The sequence below is a fragment of the Bison bison genome, unplaced genomic scaffold (assembly GCF_000754665.1).
Source record: "Bison bison bison isolate TAMUID 2011002044 unplaced genomic scaffold, Bison_UMD1.0 scf7180017863955, whole genome shotgun sequence".
NCBI classification, from domain to species: Eukaryota; Metazoa; Chordata; class Mammalia; order Artiodactyla; family Bovidae; genus Bison; species Bison bison.
Window position 1 is genome coordinate 707,758 of NW_011494527.1, and position 13,048 is coordinate 720,805.

A 13,048-nucleotide genomic window follows, 5' to 3' on the forward strand; every position below is an offset into this window, starting at 1 on the left:
CGACATCACTTTGCCAACAAAGGTCTGTATAGTCAAAGCTATGGTTTTTCCAGTAGTCATGTACGGATGTGAGAGTTGGACCAGAAAGAAGGATGAGCACCAAAGAGTTGATGCTTTCAAACTGTGGTGCTAGAGGTGACTCTTGAGAGTCCCTTGGACCACAAGGAGATCAAACCAGTCAATCCTAAAGGAAATCAACCTTGAATATTCATTGGAAGAACTGATGCTGAAGCTGAAGCACCAATACTTGGGCCACCTGATGTGAAGAACTGACTCAGTGGAAAAGACCCTGATGCTGGGAAAGCTTGAAGGCAGGAGGAGAAGGGGACAACAGAGGATGAGATGGTTGGATGGCATTACTGACTCAATGGACATGAGCTTGAGCCAACTCTTGGAGAAGGACAGGGAAGCCTGGCATGCTGCAGTCCATGGGGTTGCAAAGAGTTGGACACAACTTAGTGACTGAACAAAAAACAAACCCTGCTTAAAACCCCTCAATGCCCCTCACCCCACTCTCTGGTCCCACCACCTCTACCCTTAAGATAAATTCTAAACTCTTAAATGTGGCTGCATGACTGGCCCCTCCCAACCTCTCCAGCTTCACTGATGACACCTCATTTATTCAAGAGATATTGCTCCATCAATTCAGGTGGAGCACCGTCTGTGTCAGGCACTGCATTGGGTGCCGAAAAGAAAAAGGCATGGAAGTCAGCTTTCACTGAAGCTGTTTTCTGTCCTTGCTACTCAGAATGCGATAGTTGGGCCAGCAGCACTGCAGCACGTGGAGCAGAATCTCAGGCCCTTTGGTAGACCTATCTGAATAGAAATGTACAGATTTCGATCTGTAGGTGATTTCATATACACACCAAAGTCTGAGGAGCGCTCTTCTGTGTCTCTTCAAACTTCAGTGCTCCCTCACTGCTGTTGTTGTCTACACATTCCTTTCATCAGCCTGGGATATTCCCTGCCCTTCTTTCTGCCTAACTCAGCACTACCCTTTGGGTTCTGCATGAATTTCCCACCTGTTAGGAAGATTTCCCTCCCTGACCTCCTATGTTGGGAGTGAAGAGACAACCCCCAGGTGTGCCACTATCAAAACATTTACGGCTCTAAACTATGGATGCTGCCCCTGACTACTGCAAACACTGTCAGAGCCGAGGCTGGGTCTGTCTTTTCATAACTGCATTCCTAGGAACAAGCCCAGGGTCTAAAAGACTACAGGCAGACCTCACGTTATTGCGCTTCACAGACACTGCATTTTTTTTGAACAAGTTAAAGGTTTGTGACAACCTACATTGAGCAAGTCTATAGTTGCCATTTTTTCAACAGCATTTGCTCACTTTATGTCTCTGTGTTATATTTTGGTAATTTTTTGGCAGTATTTCAAACCCTCTACCAGCGAAAAGATTACAACTCACTGAAGGCTCAGATGATGGTTAGCAATTTTTAGCAATAAATTAATTAGTTAATTTTAATGAAGGTATATGAACTTTTTTAGACATAATGCTATTGTACACTTAATAAACAGTTATGTTTACAGTTCTAGTGTAAACATAACTTTTACATGCACTGGGAAATCAAAATTTGTGGAATGGAACCTACAATATCTCTGAGGTATATTTTAGTTGGTTATTAAGAAGCTGTTGGAAAAAAAGCACAGAATTTGGTGCAACTGTAAAATTCCCAAGCTTAAAAAATAATTTAAAGTTTCTAAATTCCTCAAGAGAGGGTAGGATTTGGAGGAGTTGCAGCAAAGAACAGAATGCTAGGAAGAAGCCAACACTATCTGTGTCCATTTCTGTCCCATGTTGAATGCAGAGTTCCAAAGAATAGCAAACAGAGATAAGAAAGCCTTCCTCAGTGATCAAGGCAAAGAAACAGAGAAAAGCAATAGAATGGGAAAGACTAGAAATCTCTTCAAGAAAAGTAGAGATACCAAGGGGACATTTCATGCAAAGATGGGCACAATAAAGGACAGAAATTGTATGGACTAACAGAAGCAGAAGATATTAAGAAGAGGTGGCAAGAATATCCAGAAGAACTATACAAAAAGATCTTCATGACCCAGATAACCATGACGATGTGATCACTCACCTAGAGCCAGACATCCTGGAATGTGAAGTCAAGTGGGCCTTATGAAGCATCGCTATGAACAAAGCTAGTGGAGGTGATGGAATTCCAGTTGAGCTATTTCAAATCCTGAAAGATGATGCTGTGAAAGTGCTGCACTCAATATGCCAGCAAATCTGGACAACTCAGCAGTGGCCACAGGACTGGAAAAGGTCAGTTTTCATTCCAATCTCAAAGAAAGGCAATGCCAAAGAATGTTCAAACTATGGCACAATTGCACTCATCTCACACGCTAGCAAAGTAATGCTCAAAATTCACAAAGCCAGGCTTCAACAGTACATGAACCATGAACTTCCAGATGTTCAAGCTGGATTTAGAAAAGGCAGAGGAACCAGAGATCAAATTGCCAACATCTGCTGGATCATAGAAAAATCAATAGAGTTCCAGAAAAAATATCTACTTTGCTTTATTAACTATGCCAAAGCCTTTGACTGTGTGGATCACAACAAACTGGAAAATTCAGAAAGAGATGGGAATACCAGACCATCTGACTTGCTCCTGAGAAATCTGTATGCAGGCTCTTGATGAAAGTGAAAGAGGAGAGTGAAAAGGTTAGCTTGAAACTCAACATTCAGAAAACTAAGATCATGGCATTTGGTCCCATCACTTCATGGAAAATAGATGTGGAAACAGTGACAGATGTTATTTTGGGGGGCTCCAAAATCATTGCAGATGGTATCTGCAGCCATGAAATTAAAAGACACTTTCTCCTTGGAAGAAAAGCTATGACCAACAGCATATTTAAAAGCAGAGACATTACTTTACCAACAAAGGTCCATCTAGTTCAAGCTATGGTTTTTTCAGTAGTCATGTATGGATGTGAGAGTTGGACTATAAAGAAAGCTGAGCACTGAAGAATTGATGCTTTTGAACTGTGGTGTTGGAGAAGACTCTTCAGAGTCCCGTGGACTGCAAGGAGATCCAACCAGTCAATCCTAAAGGAAATCACTCCTGAATGTTCATTGGATGGACTGATGCTAAAGCTGAAACTCCAATACTTTGGCCACCTGATGCAAAGAACTGACTCCTTGGAAAAGACCCTGATTCTGGGAAAGATTGAATGTGGGAAGAGAAGGGGAAGACAGAAGATAAGATGGTTGGATGGCATCACTGACGTGATGGACATGAGTTTGAGTAGGCTCTGGGAGTTGGTGATGGACAGGGAAGACTGGCATGTTGCAGTCCAAAGAGTCAGACATGACTGAGCGACTGAACTAAACTGAGCCTTGAATGAAACCCCTGCAAATGCACTGGACATCCTTGTGTAAATTTGAAAGAGAAGTTCACCCCTCAGCACAGGTGCAGTTTTAGGTCAGGGTGCGCTGAGGACTCAGCAAACTGGTTTCCAGTTGTCCCCTTTGCAGTGTTGCATCATCATATGTGGTGGTCCTGCCCTGTGCCCCAACTAAATCTAACCCAGTCTGGAGTGAATGGCCATAGGGAAGCACTGGAAACCAGGTCCTGGCTGTGCATGACCTTGGGTGAGGAATTTACCTTCTTATACAATGGAGATGACATCCGCCATGCCTACCTCACTGGGCTTAGAGAATCAACATTTTTAAATAGAGTGGAGTCATACCTTCCACTGAGTGTATTTTCTAAAATCAAAGAGTAAGGTAAAAGTTTCATAGGACCTCAATCACCCTTGAGAATGCCTCCATAGCATCCATGAAGTAGAGTCCATGCCCAGGCTGACATGCCACTCCAGGGACTGGCATGTCTCTCTCAGTAAGCCCAGCACAACCTCCAGGGAGGGGAGAGATGCTAATAATTTGGTAAAAACATAAGCTGCACTGACCTGCTTCCATGCATAGCCCAGGTCTACCTAAGGTACAGAAACAGAAATATCAGAATCATCTTTAGTGCAATGAGATACAATAGGATTGGGGTATGTGTCCACTGAAGACAACAGCACATGGAATCACTAACCTGGTTTTAATTTTGTATCCCTCTCTTTCTCTTTAGTGCCCAACATGTATAGTGGACTTTGAGCAAGTTAAAGGCATAGTCTAATGAAGCGAGAAAACTCTGAAGCAAAATATAAACGCATCGTCTTTGTGCTCTATGCTATGTATATCTATGCGTGGTCGTTCACTCATATCCAACTCTTTGTGACCCCATGGAAGTAGCCTGCCAGGCTTCTCTGTCCGTGGGATTCTCCAGGCAAGAATACTGGAGTGGGTTGTCATTTCCTACTCCAAGGGGTCTTCCCAACCCAGAGATCAAACCTACGTCTGTTGTATCTCCTGCACTGGCAGGTGGGTTCTTTACCCCCAGCACCACATGGGATCCCGATTTAGTATTCTGTGATGTGAGGAAATCTATGCTGTTCAGGACAGAAAGCTGCCAGCGTGGGAAACCTTTAAGTCACTCCCGTATTTCGGGGCACACAGGCAGAGTCCCCTCTCCCTTGAGAAGGCACTGCTGGCGTGCTCCTGGGAAGAGCTGTGGCTTTGAGTTGTGTTCCCGTAGAGGAAGGGCTGGCATAGAGCCGGTCACCGTCTTTCACTTCATTCCTCTCAGCCCTGTTTGGCAAAATGTCTCAAGACAGGAACTAGGGGAGGTAGCAGGGGAGGAACTCGATCTACTGGCTGAGGGGGTAAAATGAGCAAGGTAGCAGCTCTAGAGAGAAATCACGGGGCCAGCCCTCGCAGAGTCGCTGATGCTCAAACATAATCTCTCGGCTCAGCATCTGCACCGGCCACCCAGAAAAAGGTCCTCTCACTTGTCTGCTCCAGCACTCCAGAGTGGAAAAAAAAGCCCCAGGTCCTTCTGGATAAAAGCCACGTGTGCCCTTTGCTTTCCAGAGTGAAACACATCATCCTGAATGCCACCAAAATAAACACGTTTCCTCCCGCACCACCTGGGCCACTCCGGACATTTTCTAGTGAACCAACGACCTACCTAGTTCAATCCTATATATAAAGAATAGGATTCTTTACAACCCAAATAGTGTTTTTAAAAACAGAAATCACCCTTCAACACGTCTGCACCCTGTTACTGCCATGTTTCCATATGGCCCGCTTTCCATACTTCTAATATAATTAATCTCCACTCAATAGGAAACCTCCAAGAGAAAAGTAAGTTTTATACTTGTGTATGGCTATTGACCTAGATTCTTCATTACTATACTTTTAGAAGTGATTATAGAGAAAACAAATATAAATTAACAATACAAACACTATGACTATTAATACTGTCTCTTACAGAAAACTGGGGTCCCCAGGGAAACAAAGTCTTATTCCGAAATTCTTAATTGGGCAATCAACTGATAAGACCTGCTGTGCTAAGCGCTGTACGGAGACAGATATGAAGGTGAACTGGACAGAGAACCTGACCTACCTCCCCTCTCCCAGCAAAATAGCCTTTAAGTCTACAAGTATCTTAAGCCAGCAACTCATCATAAGAAAATCAATAGGAAAAACACTAACTCCTGGCAGAAAAGACATCAAGAAGTCTTAACTGGTTAGTGAGAAGTACAAATGCTCCTGTACAGAACTGGAACTCATCAATCCATACCACTTAGTCCAGCGTACACAATGGCTTCAAGCCACAACATTTAGCTGATGAGAGAAAAGAAAACCCAAGACAGCAATAGAGAAAGAGTAGATATGCTCTTCCAAGCACATCAAGGTATGATTCAGAATGTTCTGAATACTCACTGTTCTTCTTGTACATCAGAATTTCAAAGGAATTCATCTCATAGTTCTCAAAGGTTTGCCGCACTTTTTCAATGGTATCTTTATCGGTCAGCTCCCCATACATAAAACTGCAAAGCAACCAAAAAGCCCGAGTTAGATGAGCAAGTGTTTGTTATTCTACAAGCATCTGCTGCCTACCTGCTATACACCCAGCGCTGTGCTCTGCACTGTGAAACACGCATACACACACACTGAAAACATGCGTGCCATCAGAGAAGATTCACTAACGGGAATGGGATAACACTCCGTCACCATCTCCCCCAGAAACTAACGTCTAATGGGACAGACACACTGGAGAACAGCAATCCAAACAGCAGATTAGGAAACAGTATGACCCTACACAGGAATTACAATACACACAGTAGACACGGAGCACTGAGTGTCAGACAGGCGTCCCAGAGGCAAGGAGAAATGAGATCTAAAGAGCAGGTGGAAATTAGCTGAGAAAGGGAGTGAAAAGAACGTTCTAGGCAAAAAAAGGAGCATTGCAAAGGCACAGGGGTGAGAGGGAGGTTAATTCTGGAACCTGAATACGGTTCAGGTCAGTATACCTGGGATGTAGATACTGAAGGGAAAATTTGCAACTGATAATATACAGAAGTAAGCAGGAGTCAGACCATAGAAGAGACCATGGCATTACAGATCAGGTGAAGTAATTTAAACTTTATCCCAAAAACAAGGCAGAGAGAGCCACTGGAGGGTTTCAAGCAAAGGAGTTGCATAATCAAATCTGCATTTTAGAAATACAACTCTGGGAGACTTCCTGAGAAGGACAGCAGAATAAATTTGGATTACAGATTTTTTTCCTCTCCTAATTCCCAACAAAATAAACAAGTGAATAGGAAAAAAAAATCACAAAAAGTCATCAATCGAACAAGAAAAAGGGTGCAATTTGATGCTCTAACCAAGATATAGGTAAGGAAAGAACAGAAGGTTCAGCAAGTCAGCCACTGTATTTGTAGCTCCTTTTCCTGCCCACTCCCACTAAAAAAGAAAACAGAGAACTGGGTTGAAAAAAATCAAGATGATAAAATTCTACAAATTCTTTCTAATTTCCACAGTCCTCGCACTTGGAAAAAAATAAACCAAAAGGGTTAATAAGTTTAAAAAAGGTTAGTAAGGGCTACCTTGGTGGCTCAGATGGTGAAGAATCTCCCTGCAATGTAGGAGACCCAAGTTCGATCCCTGGGTCAGGAAAACCCCCTGGAAAAGGGAACGACAACCCACTCCAAGTATTCTTGCCTGGAGAATTCCATGGATAGAGGAGTCTGCAGGTTACAGTCCATGGGTCACAAAGAATTGGACATGACTGAGCAACAAAGACTTTCACTTTTCATTCTTCACATTTGGAGAAAAGTAAACTAACAGAGTTAATAAACAGCATGAAAAAAAATTAGGAAAAAACTCGGTAATAGAAGCTCCTGTCTAGTAATACTCTCTGCGAGGCAGTAACTGCCAAGACCATCCACTTTCTTGGGCCTCACACGGAATACGGTCTGAAGACTAAGGTTTATTCCTCTAGGAATGGGCTATGCCCCACCCCCAACAACTTGGTAGAGTGAACACGCACAGGACATTAACAGAATGCAAGAGAAGAAAAGCCATCCCTCGATGGGGCTGCAAAGGCCAGTCCTCCAACAAGGCTGCCAGTGGACCCTGTGAGCATGCCCCCTCTCCAGGCCTTCAGGTGACACCAAGGAAGAATGGCCACACTCAGCCCACAAGGCTTAGGTGATGTAGAAGCAGCGGCATGGGCTCCCCAACAATACACAACCCATCTCCTAAAATTGTGCACACCTGGCTGTGCAACCTAGCTTTTTCTTGATGACTTGAATCATAGAATCAAAGAATTTCAGAGCTAACAAGAACCTCAGAAATTAGGAAGCACAGTTCCTAAACCACTAAGTCGATCATCGGTAGTTCCCCGTGTGCCCGTCTCAGGTAATGCGCTGCTCTGGGGCTGTGTTCTTCAACTATAAATCAGGAAAAGAGACAACCACGCTTGGTGAATTACCTTTAAAAAGAAGGATAGATCAAAACTGAATCAGCTGTGCCTGGGAACAAGAGGATTTCTTTCTCTTCGGAAGTAAAAACTTATGCTCTATTACCATTTCACTTAGCCAGTTGCTCAAAGGCCTTTTTAGCTTCCTCCCACTTTCCCTTTCTGAATGGATTTGCTAGATAAGTGACCTCCATTTAAGTGATGTGATGGTATACAGGCTGGCAATTTCCTTCACAAGGTAAAATCAACCCCTGCTAAATGGAGTCTTCGGACAAATGAAGTGCCATCATTACATCCAGCTTTTCCTATTCTGTGCGCTTTTTCAAGCTGAAGTTCAGTGCTAGGTACAAGTTTCCTTTCTCTGGACATTAGATTTCAGATGCCTGCGATGCAGGAAATAAGCCAAAGGCCCCTGAGCTATTAGGGATGTAGCTAACACAGGACATGCTACCTTTCCTGCTAGAAAAGGAACACCTTCAGAGAAACAAGTTTCTTAGTTAGAAACTTACTAAGTTCTCTTATCTGCATAAAAATTATCCAGTACTCTTATCTGATTTTCTTACAGTGTTTGATGATAGTAAGAAGCAAGACAGGTTAAGGAAAGACTGCTCAAGCCACACTAGAAAGCAAAGCTCACTCTCCCAAAGCGTTCAGATTATGTTTGTACACATACAGATGAACACATAGATGCAGACACACAGATTCCTCAGAGGATAAGGACACACCAAGAACATAAGAGAATTCTACTGTAATACTTGAGCCAGAATTTCTAAAACTTTGAGGGAAGCTTAAACTTGCCATTTCCCAGTCCCCAAAACCTAAGATTTAAGAAAATGATAATATTTTCAAAACATTTAATACTTTTCAACAAATGAGTTACTTGGCTGATTTAATACAAAGAATATGCGACTTCTGAGAATCAAAGACTATGCCTGGGTTGAACAGGTTTTTCCACCCTTCGGAGATGAGTTCATTTTGGGATCTAGCAGGTTTAGGAAGAGCTTCCTGGGTGGCTCAGCAGTAAAGAATCCACTTGCCAATGCAGGAGATGTGGGTTCGATCCCTGTGTCAGGAAGATCCCCTGAAGAAGGGCACGGCAACCTGCTCTAGTATTCTTGTCTGGAGAATCCCATGGACAGAGGAGCCTAGTGGGCTATGGTCCATGGGGTGGCAATGAGTCAGAGATGACCGAAGCAACTAAGCACAGCACACAGGTTTAGGAAGATGACTCCACTGCGTGCAAACACCACTGAAGACAGACGACTTGAGGAAGGCAGAGTGAGAAGAGGAAGACCTTGCTGAGACAGCACAGGGCCTGGGCCACAGGCTCCACTTAGCACCTAGAAGATGCCCCAAAAGAGCTTTTCTAGTGACATAGCCCAAGGGCACTACTTGGCTAGTAACCCTGTCAAATACCCAAGCTGCATAGCACCCTTCACTTGTGTCTTTGAATCAGTGATCAAAGACAGATATGACAACAGCAAGGCAATAAAACATGGTCTCTTCACTTTTTCTGATGAAAAGCCCTATGAGCGTGGCCCATGTCTCCAAAATGGTATTTACCCTTCAAAAATGGCTAGACAGGCACTTCTCTGGTGGTCCAGTGGTTAAAGCTCCACACTTAAAATGCAGGGGGTACAGGGTCGATCCCTGGTCAGGGAACTAGGATCCCATATGCCACTCGATGTGGCCAAAGAATAAAAAAATTTTTTTAAATGACCATATATTTTTAAAATTAATTTAATGACCTAAATTTTTATTTCATCTTCATTTAACTTTGTTTAATCTTCTAATTTTCACATAATTTCCATCTAAAACCTCAAACTTTTGAGTTTACGTTTTACTGATAAAATGATTTTCCTGAGTTTTTCTAGGTTTTCCTTCATCCCACTGACTGTAAATTCATTAGTTGTAGAGACCACGTTATAGGCCTTCTTTCGTTTTCCTAGTACAGGGTGTGAACTAGAGATGACAGTGTGATAAGCATTCCTGAATGCGCTTAGTCGCTCAGTCGTGTTTGACTCTTTGCAACCCTTTAGATTGTAGCCCTCCAGGTTCCTCTGTCCATTGGATTTTTTAGGGAAGAATACTGGAGTGGGTTGCCATTATCCTCCTCCAGAGGATCTTCATGACCCAGGGATCAAACCTGCATCTCCTGTGTCTCCTGCATTGGCAGGCAGATTCTTTACCACTTGTGCCACCTGGGAAGTCCATTCCTGAATGAAACTGCTTGAAAGGAAATTCCCAAGTTGAGTACGCCATTTTCTTTTTCCAAAAAGATACCACGAAAGAGTGTTCAACAGAACAAGCCCAAACATAAATACCTGCATGTACTGCTTTTTTGCATCACTTCCGCCCTGTGATAGCCAGACAGCTTGCAAAATCCATCATTGCTGTACACGATAGGCCAGTCCACTATCTGGGCATTCCCCAACACAAAGTTAGTATCTGTTGAAAAGAAAAAAAGAAGAAGAAGAGGGCACATGAGGCAAGACATTATTGAGATTCAATGAGGACATAAATAATAACCAATCCAGGTATTTTTTGTTTCCCCCCAAAATAGTCTCTTGAATAGGAACTGGCCCTCTGAGGATCACAGAAAAACAGAGCTCTAAGACCGAATATTTGGAAAGCATATGCTGAGGTTCAGTTTAGTTCAGTTCAGTTGCTCAGTCATGTCCGACTCTTTATGACCCCATGAACTGCAGCATGCCAGGCCTCCCTGTCCATCACCAACTCCCAGAGCTTGCTCAAACTCATGTCCATTGAGTTGGTGATGCCATCCAACCATCTCATCCTCTGCCATCCCCTTCTCCTCCTGCCTTCAATCTTTCCCAGCATCACGGTCTTTTCCATTGAGTCACTTCTTTGCATCAGGTGGCCAAAGTATTGGAGTTTCAGCTTCAGCATCAGCCCTTCCAATGACTATTCAGGACTGATTTCCTTTACGATGGACTGGTTGGATCTCCTTGCAGTCCAAGGGACTCTCAGGAGTCTTCTCCAACACCACAGTTCAAAAGCATCAATTCTTAGGTGCTCAGCTTTCTTTCCAGTCCAACACTCACATCCATACATGACTACTGGAAAAACCATAGCTTTGACTAGACAGACCTTTGTTGGCAAAGTAATGTACTCCAAAGGAAGCATGCTTAACCAATCAACCAACATTTCCTGCAGAAATCCACTGATTTCCATAAGACATATTCAAGTCCTAATTTTTCATCTCAGTGAGAGTATGCTAATGTGGAGCTAGCGAGAAACTGAAAGTAATTTCTTCTGAGTTCCATCCAGCATTTTAGCTTGTCAGTCTTTGGGGCAGAAGCAACAAATTGGCCTTACTCACCCTGATTAGCAATTGCCAGTCCATGGAGGAGAAGGCCTCCTTAAAGAGGCAAAGGGGACAACAGCAGAATGCCTCCTGGAACACACATAGCAGAGACCCTTCTTCTTGGTGAGGAAGTGACTAGATCCCTAATACTGGGGCTCTGTGGAACCTGATCAAGATGCCAGGCAATGACAAACCTTACTGATTCAAAATCCTGGAGCCATAGAAGGCACAGTTCAGACCTTTCATGGAGCACTAGACCACCATTCACTCAAGATGCAGGGATTAAGTAAGCCAGATATGTTTGGTTGTCGGGCATGTTCTCAACACTTTCTATATTTTTAAAGATCAAAAGTTTTCAATACCTTTTGTGCTCAGGAAATTAAGTATTCCTTTTCTCTTTTCAAGACCTTAAGCAAATAACATCAAGAACTTAAATATAATCATTATTTTTTTTAATTTTATTTTATTTTTAAACTTTACATAATTGTATTAGTTTTGCCAAATATCAAAATGAATCCGCCACAGGTATACATGTGTTCCCCATCCCGAACCCTCCTCCCTCCTCCCTCCCCATACCATCCCTCTGGGCCGTCCCAGTGCACCAGCCCCAAGCATCCAGCATCGTGCATTGAACCTGGACTGGCAACTTGTTTCCTACATGATATTTTACATGTTTCATTGCCATTCTCCCAAATCTTCCCACCCTCTCCCTCTCCCACAGAGTCCATAAGACTGTTCTATACATCAGTGTCTCTTTTGCTGTCTCGTACACCGGGTTATTGTTATCATCTTTCTAAATTCCATATATATGCGTTAGTATACTGTATTTATGTTTTTCTTTCTGGCTTACTTCACTCTGTATAATAGGCTCCAGTTTCATCCACCTCATTAGAACTGATTCAAATGTATTCTTTTTAATGGCTGAGTAATACTCCATTGTGTATATGTACCACTGCTTTCTTATCCATTCATCTGCTGATGGACATCTAGGTTGCTTCCATGTCTTGGCTATTATAAACAGTGCTTCGATGAACATTGGGGTACACGTGTCTCTTTCCCTTCTGGTTTCCTCAGTGTGTATGCCCAGCAGTGGGGTTGCTGGATCATAAGGCAGTTCTATTTCCAGTTTTTTAAGGAATCTCCACACTGTTCTCCATAGTGGCTGTAGTAGTTTGCATTCTCACCAACAGTGTAAGAGGGTTCCCTTTTCTCCACACCCTCTCCAGCATTTATTATTTGTAGACTTTTGGATCGCAGCCATTCTGACTGGTGTGAAATGGTACCTCATAGTGGTTTTGATTTGCATTTCTCTGATAATGAGTGATGTTGAGCATCTTTTCATGTGTTTGTTAGCCATCTGTATGTCTTCTTTGGAGAAATGTCTATTTAGTTCTTTGGCCCATTTTTTGATTGGGTCGTTTATTTTTCTGGAGTTGAGCTGTAGGAGTTGCTTGTATATTTTTGAGATTAGTTGTTTGTCGGTTGCTTCATTTGCTATTATTTTCTCCCATTCTGAAGGCTGTCTTTTCACCTTGCTAATAGTTTCCTTTGATGTGCAGAAGCTTTTAAGGTTCATTAGGTGCCATTTGTTTATTTTTGCTTTTATTTCCAATATTCTGGGAGGTGGGTCATAGAGGATCCTGCTGTGATGTATGTCGGAGAGTGTTTTGCCTATGTTCTCCTCTAGGAGTTTTATAGTTTCTGGTCTTACGTTTAGATCTTTAATCCATTTTGAGTTTATTTTTGTGTATGGTGTTAGAAAGTGGTCCAGTTTCATTCTTTTACAAGTGGTTGACCAGATTTCCCAGCACCACTTGTTAAAGAGATTGTCTTTAATCCATTGTATATTCTTGCCTCCTTTGTCAAAGATAAGGTGTCCATAGGAAT

General features: G+C 42.8%; 1 protein-coding gene across 2 annotated transcripts in view; it reads right to left on the minus strand.

Moving 5' to 3' along the window:
• KCNH1 (potassium voltage-gated channel, subfamily H (eag-related), member 1) overlaps positions 1-13,048 on the minus strand; it is a 438,757-nt gene that overhangs the window by 394,932 nt on the left and 30,777 nt on the right. For both annotated transcript variants that reach the window (XM_010833882.1, XM_010833881.1), the window contains exons 2-3: positions 10,158-10,281; positions 5,793-5,899 (exon numbers count right to left, since the gene is read on the minus strand). In XM_010833882.1, the coding sequence (XP_010832184.1) occupies positions 5,793-5,899; positions 10,158-10,281 (231 nt within the window). The remainder of the gene's footprint in view (positions 1-5,792; positions 5,900-10,157; positions 10,282-13,048) is intronic.